This window comes from Drosophila albomicans, chromosome 3, assembly GCF_009650485.2.
Source record: "Drosophila albomicans strain 15112-1751.03 chromosome 3, ASM965048v2, whole genome shotgun sequence".
NCBI classification, from domain to species: domain Eukaryota; kingdom Metazoa; phylum Arthropoda; class Insecta; order Diptera; family Drosophilidae; genus Drosophila; species Drosophila albomicans.
In genome coordinates, this window is record NC_047629.2 from 8,977,439 (window position 1) to 8,985,305 (window position 7,867).

The window sequence follows — 7,867 nt, forward strand, 5'->3', positions numbered from 1 at the left end:
AATTCTGCTTATCGATGTATGAAAAAAGTAACTAAATATAAATGAAAACTATTTGTGGAATCTAAAATATTTGGCAGCATAAATCAAACGAAAGCTTCCCCCAACAAAATAATACTCGTAACGAACCCAGAAAACCATATCCAAATCCATATGCCATGTCCGACTGACTAACTAAAATAAAACGCAAATACATATGCATAACATGAACGGATCTAAAACAAATCCTCAACACAAATAACTGCCAACACATTTGCATATATCTCACAAATAAGCGAAAGCGGAGAAAAATAGAAACCAAACAACAAAACTCCAACACAAAAAGAAAGAAAAAGAAAACGCGTTTACAATTGTTAAAAAAACAAGGAAAAAACACAGCATAGAATCGGTCGGCAACAAAATGCAAAACACTTCTAAAAATGAGGCATTTCCGGTCGACACACGCAACAACGACAACAGCATCAGCAACAACAACAACAACAAGCGGCATGGTACATAAAATAAGGGGTTAAAAAGAGGCGCGAAAAAGTAAGGCATAATAAACGCCGAACATAAAAATCGGCGCTGAAATCTGCACAAAAAACAATAATGGCAGCAACAACAAACAACAAAAACAAAAATGCGTTGAACAAAAGCCAACGCAAATGGCAAAGGGACAGGCAATATTTAAAGCATATGCCACGGTTAATACAATAATATGAAAGGCAATAAAAATCGGATTCGTGGGCAGAGGTAGGGAAGGTGCAGCAGCAGCAGCAGCAGCTGCTCTTATCAGTGTGAAGCCATCAAATTCGATTAGATGTTCGGCCATTGAGCGTTGAGCGTTGAGGGCTGGGCTGCCTGGCAATAACGGAAAAAGAAACACTTGACTGTTTTGGCAGCTGCAAAAGATGAAGATGAAGCTGAGGGTCGACCGACCGTGAAGTCCTCTCGACTCAAGGGCGGAGGCTTCCGCAGGGGAGGCGAGGCAGTTAGGTGTGGATAGCTGTTGTCCTGTTGCTCGTAATTGTTTATTTTTGTGTTCATATTTTTTGCGTATTTCGCATCGCGTTTTTTCATCTCCTCCTTGCAGGCCATAAAATAATCTGACAGACATAAGGAACACGTAAGAACAAAATATTTGGCTTTATCAACAAACCATTTTGGAAGGTTGTTAATTACAGCTTATAAAATATTATATATTCATTGAATAAATTGTAGCTTGAATATCTGATAAATAGATAGTTCAATACCCCTTACACTTGAGACAAAGGTATATTACACTCTTTGAGCATGATTAAATTCAAGTTCATGCTGTCTTTCTTGAGCAACCTTTTTAGATCAAACATGATTGTTAACTCTTAAACAATAAAATTTGATCTCTTCAATAGCCTTGAAAAGGTAAAAAAATCCCCCTTTTAAAGTATTACATCCACAGGGTATTTAATCATACTCGATAATCTCTCAAAGTATACATATAATTATTAGCATATGCCGCCAAGCAATTTGAGAATGAAAATGGAATAATACCAAGTGACTGGCAACTTTGCATTAAAAAAGGTAGTGTGCACTAAAGGAAATTAAAGCAGCAATACTAGATAAGCTGTTAGTTATTTAAAAATTTCATTGTGGGTCTTCGTAAACAGTAGTGTGTTTAATCTGCTGTGGAAAGCCTAATTGAAACCTGACACATCTGGCGTACCTATATCACATAAGATAAGCATTGGCCACTATCATATTTTTGGAGATATGCAAATTTATTTTCTGGCTCTACTGCTGCATGATATATAAAGACTGAGATCCATATGCTGCAATAGACAGTTGAACGGTTACACTTGAATCGTCAAAATGGCAACAAAAATTCTCTTTCCCACATTCTACGATGAGAAGACCAAGATCTGGAGTGGACTTCCCAGGCAGCCATTCTACGACTACAATTGCTCAATGGGATTAGTAGCATTCAACTCGATGAAGAATTATCCAAATAATGTTGTGCAGGTAACAACACCACTTGAGAAACTAAAAAGGAATTTGATGATGTAATTCATTGTGCTGCTCTTATATAAGATCTCAGATACAGACGGACGTGTTGTCACCTATGCGGAGAGTCTTGCCTGGGCTACTCGCTTGGCGTTGTACTTGAAGAGCGAGAAGCTGACGCACAAAGATGTCATCGGCATTATTGGCAGGGCCAGCACCTATCCTCATTCCCTGGCTGTTGCTTGTCTCTTCAATACAACACCATTCCATGCTGTTGCCTACACGTATATGAAAGAACCGGAGGTTATCAAGGAACTGTACGAGCTGACCAAGCCATCGATTATGTTCGTCGATGCCGAAGATTACGAGATCATGAAACAGGTTTGCGCCGAATGGAATCCCAAGTTCATCACGATGACTGGACGCATTGAAGGTATTCCCAATATTGAGGATCTGCTGAAACCGCATCCCATGGAACGCTTTTATCAGTGAGTAATAAATCCACCAAACCAAAACTTCATTCATTTATAAACTTTGCTTTTTATTAGACCTGAACGCTTGGCTGAGGGCGGTGATCAAACAGCTGTCATTCTGTGCTCATCGGGCACCTCGGGCACTGCCAAGGCTGTGTGTCTATCCCACAGACACGTGGCCAGAACAGCTCAGTAAGTAGTTATAACAAATTATTATGAATAAAACTATAATCTGATTGCTTTACAGGCTGACGAATAGTACTGATGTCGTCTTGACGAGCGCCACTTTAGACTGGATGACGGGTTTCTCCTGCACAATGCTGGCATACTTCTTTGGCTCCACACAGATCATTTTCAATGAGACTTTCAATGCCGAGAGCTTCATTCGCATGACCGCAAAGCACAAGGTAACCATGTATGCCATGCCACCCTGGCAGGCCTATGAGGTCTTCACACATCCAAATGCCACACCGGAGAACTTGGCCAGTCTCAAGTTAGTCGCCATCGTTGGTGGCTGGCTCACGAAGGCGGTGCTGCAGAAGGCTAAGAGTGTGACCAAAAACTGCAATATCTGTTTCACATATGGATCCACTGAAACCAGCGGCGTCTCCATGAGCTTGGATGTGGAGAGGGACAACTCTGTGGGCGGTCTCTTGCACGGCAATCGAGTGATGGTTGTCGATGACGATGGTAATGCACTTGGACACAATGAAACCGGTACGATCCTGATTGATGTAGGCATCAAATGGAAGGGATACGTAAACAATCCTGAGGAAACTGCCAATGCCATCAAGGATTGCTGGATCGATTTGGGTGACATTGGGCACTTCGATGACGATAATAATCTCTTCTTGACTGATCGCAAGAAGGATGTGCTCAAGTACAAGTCCAAGGACTATTGGCCCAATGAGATTGAGCAAATCATTTGTGAGCTGCCTGAAGTGCAAAACGCTTGTGTTGTTGGCGTCAGAAATGTGGGACGCACCGATGCTGCCGGTGCCCTCGTCATCAAGAATAAGGGTGCCGAGATCAGCAAGGAGACGATCATCGAGCATGTGGCGAAGCGTGTTGGTGTCGAGTACAAACAGCTGCATTCTGGAGTCCAATTTGTGGATGCGTTTCCCAAGAATACCAATGGAAAGGTCTTACGAAATGCGGCTAGGCTGCTGTTTGAGTCCCTTGCAGAGTCTAATTAAATGAAATTAGGAAATACTTTTAATTAATTAACGCTTTTAATGTTATTCAATTTAATATGATTTGAATGCAATTCACAAAATTTGAATATATATAGAATTAAATTACAATGAAATTTTAATTTAGAAATTGTATTATTCAATGTGCTTCGCCACATTACAAATTTACCGAGCTTCATCGCAATACGTTAAGCCAAATGATAACATGATAAAGATACTAAGAATTATTGTATATACTATATTGTTCTTCTTTAATAAATAGAAATACAAATTTAAAAATAATATAAGAATGTGTTGTGTTTGTTATTTTAGTATTTTTATAGTATGTTTTATTTTAGATTTGTCATGTGTGTTCTGATTTAAAAAAAAAGACAAATATTTTAAATTGTTAAGATTATGCAACTGTCTAAAGTTAGATAGATATAACAATATCATATAACTCATAAATGTTTACTTAAATTACTTATTTTTCTAATATACCATATAATTGACTGCTCAATATAAAAATGTAATTTATAAGACTACTTATTTTAAATTAGTTTTTCAAGCTCTGTACGTTTTACATACTATGTAATAAAATATATGGCCTATAAGCTTTAATCTTATCTGACTTATAAGCCAAATTTGGTTTATAAGCGAATATGTACTTTCATTTACTGCAATGCGTAATACAAAGTTTAAAGTTCATTCTAGTTCGCAATTAATATTCAAATGATGAAAATATTGTTAAAACTTCCAAACTAATATCTTATCACAATTTGCACGCTCAACTTTCGTGGTAAATCCTCTGACCACATTTTCTATAAAGGGGTTTGTCTATTTACTCAGACGATGATTTAAAATTAAAGGGGTTTTCCATCATATAGATACAGATACGAATTCCTGGAACTGAAATCGTATGAAAAATAAAATGCCCTACGCAATAATCTTTTTAGGAATTTTCATTAGATACTTTTCATGTTCATCCAATCTGTTTGCATTGTGTATGTGTATCTGTGTGTTGACTTCGGTTTCCATTTCAGATATGTATGTATGTAAATTCATAATGGCTTCAATGATAAGTATTAACTATCATGTCACTGTGGAGGCAAGTTCAGCTTTCAGCCGTAAAACGTAAGATGAGAGAGGGATGATATGATGATATCTATCTCCACCCCTCATGACTCTCTTGCACTTGTCATCCCAAAGGGTCATGATGCTCGTTGTCGTGCTCTTCTTAGCCGAGGTAACTCGCCCACACCATTAACACTTTAAGCGCAAGCCTCTCGGGTCTACTTGGCATGCCAAAAGGCAGGCTGCTGAGTCTTCGTTCAGCCCAACCCATTGGCAAAAGTAAAGTAAACAGGACGAGGCCACTCAGGCGCACTCGGGTTGTTGGCCAGACAATTTTACCTACTTTATGTTTATTTATTTGCATATTTTTCAACTTAAAGACGACAATGGCGGGGAGAATAGAAGCAGCGCTAGTACCACGACTATTGTGCCATACACAATGGCCATGTCATCCAGGACAATGACAATAGTCGAAGTGGATTCTGAAGCCGGAGCTGGAGCTGGAGTCGCAGCCAAAGCCACAGTCGTTGCTTGCATGCATTGTGCCGCTATTTTATAATTGACAATAATACATAAAAGATATGTATAGAAAAAAGCAAAGAGCATAATAATGGCAAATGGTAAGTAATACATTAGCTAGACATAAGCCAGTCCCCTCAAGACCCACTCCCACTCCCACTACCTCTCCTCGCTCCCACCACCACCTGAAGACAATCCTTGGGGCTGGCCAAGAGCAATAGCAAAAGGCAAAAGCAGCCCCGTGCGCTGACACTGACAATGCATTTGTGCCCGTGAAAAAAGGTCACGTCTTATCTATTTACCTAAACAATTTGCTTAAAATGTTTACAACATAAGCAACATCATCATCAGCATCAGCGCGTGGCAGGCGAAGGTTCTTCTTCTTCTTGCCTCCTTGGTTGTTGCTTCTTGCCGTGTGTGTCTCTCTTTCTGTGTGTGTGTGTGTGTGTGTTTGTGTGTGACCAGGCTCAGAGTGAGGTTCAGGTTCAGGGCATGCCATGGCTAGTGTCATCTATTTACCTTAAGTAGTCATACGGCCGTTGTTTTTTTCTTTCCCCTCCCCTCATCTTGTAATGCTCCGGCATGGAGGCAAGGCAAATGCTCGACCAACATTAGAGCGCAATAGCCAGGGGAATTGTTTTATAAGCTATGAATAACAGGACAAAAAGAAAACGAAACGACATAGAGACGAGCGAAAGCACAAAACAGAAAGCACACAAGCACGATTTCAAAAGGCGACTCCTGAATACCCTTTTTACTTTTGACTTATGGCACACTAAAATATTTTAATACGACAATTTTTTTCTACCTTTATTGTTTATTGTTGTTAAGTGTGCTTGTACATAAAGAGCAAAAACTGAGTTTAAAAAGTAAGATTGCAAGTCCTTTTTTAAAATTTTGTCGATTGAAAAAAATCTTGAAATAAAATTTTTAGCTTGAAAATATCTTGAAATAAGATTTTTAGGTTGAAAAAATATTAAATCAAGATTCATATGCTAACTTTTTATTTTAAGATTAAAAACATTGTATTTTGAGATTAAAATCTTGCTTCAACAATGTTTTATTTTAGATTGAAAATCTTCGATCTTAAAAAATATTTTGAAACAAGTTGTTGAATTATGTTATGTTGAATTAATCTTAAAACAACATTTTATTCTTCAACCATCATTTTCGGATTAATAAAATCTTCTTTTAAGAATAGAAAGATAAAAAGAAATTGAATACAAGCATTTTGATTTTGTTTCTAAAAATGCTGTATTTTCTTTGAAATATATCGTATAGTAAATATTCCAGAATCTAATTTTGTATATATAATTTGGTTACATCTTTATATAATAATATTTAAATTGAGATATAATGTTAAATGGTTTTTTTAGTAAAATTTTTTTAGTGGAAGACATTTTGAAAATGTTATATTTTCAGATTCGCAGGTTTATATCTACTTCAATATAATATATATCATTTTAAAAAGTCGCATTACTTAAGAAAATAAACATTTAATGGCCGCACTATGTATTATTCATAATATTTTTGTTTCAGATACAAAACTCTAGATTAGTTAGCTTGATCCCAATTGAGACTGTTAAGCAAGGTGAAGGTGAACTTCGAATTAGTTTGAATATTAATAATAGCAATGTAATCTAACGACGTTAAAGAATAAAACAAAGACACCTCCTGGCACCCATTCATTAAGACCCATTTATCATCGCCAGTAGTGAGAAGTTTTCCACATTTGGGTCTTTCAGTTGCGTGTGCTTGGCAAACCTACTAAGAATGTTAAAGGAGCTTGTGCCAAGGGTCTTTAAAAGGGAGAACTGTGACAGCAAAACAAAATATGGCAAGGAACAGACCCGGGCTCTGCGGCTTGTGGCTGCCCCAAACCACCCGAGGACACTGAAAGCGACTGTTGCCGCTCTTATTCCATTTTAAGGCTCTCCCTCAACTTTGAAGTTTTTGGTAGAATGTGCGTCACTCTTAAAAGGTCGCGCACTCGCTTTTTCTTTTGCTGTTTCTCTGTTCTCTTTTCACTGTTTTTTTTTGCGCTTTTGCTTTTGCTTTTTTTGGCTCAACAACATTTCCACATTTACGAATTTCTTCGCTTTTCTTTTGCCGCCGCCATTTGCTGAGCTGCGGCACGCGCTGCCTCCGCCTCGAAGGGCTTAGGAACGTAACGGTCCTGAGTTGATTATTGGTTCGTCGCATCAGTCTTTCCAATCAACATCATCTATCAGCATTAAACTGAAAGTCAGGGCACAGCAGACACAGTCGCAGCTCCGTTGATGGCCCTGAAACAAAAGAGAATAGAGGCAGAAGAAAAGGAACTTCCTTCCGTTTCTGTTTTTATTTTGGGATACCCAAAAACAAATGTAATGTCTTTAATTTATTTGCTGGCAATTTTCTAATCACAGCGTGGAGAACACACGCGACTGACTGCCTTTAAGATAAACAAATGTTGTTGAAATTTTTCATCGTGTTAATTGTATAAATATAGACAAAAAGTTTTTATGAGCCACAGCCAGACCAGAAGAGCAACCCTCTTCTTTTCCGGGAAGAGCAAATAGCTTGTAATTGGGGGAGGCGTAACTTTTATACACGACTATGAGTGTATGTTACATTTTATGAGCCACGGCCATGGCACAAAAGTGACTTATCTTGTTATGGAGTCAGAGACCC

At 38.1% G+C, this 7,867-nt stretch overlaps 1 protein-coding gene across 1 annotated transcript; it reads left to right on the forward strand.

Moving 5' to 3' along the window:
• The first annotated feature begins 1,783 nt into the window (after positions 1-1,783).
• On the forward strand, positions 1,784-3,721 carry LOC117566724 (uncharacterized). The gene is made up of 4 exons (XM_034246267.2): positions 1,784-1,974; positions 2,044-2,444; positions 2,505-2,621; positions 2,677-3,721. The coding sequence occupies exons 1-4, from the start codon at positions 1,825-1,827 to the stop codon at positions 3,623-3,625; spliced, it is 1,617 nt and encodes a 538-aa protein (XP_034102158.1). The 5' UTR covers positions 1,784-1,824; the 3' UTR covers positions 3,626-3,721.
• The last annotated feature ends 4,146 nt before the right edge of the window (positions 3,722-7,867 follow it).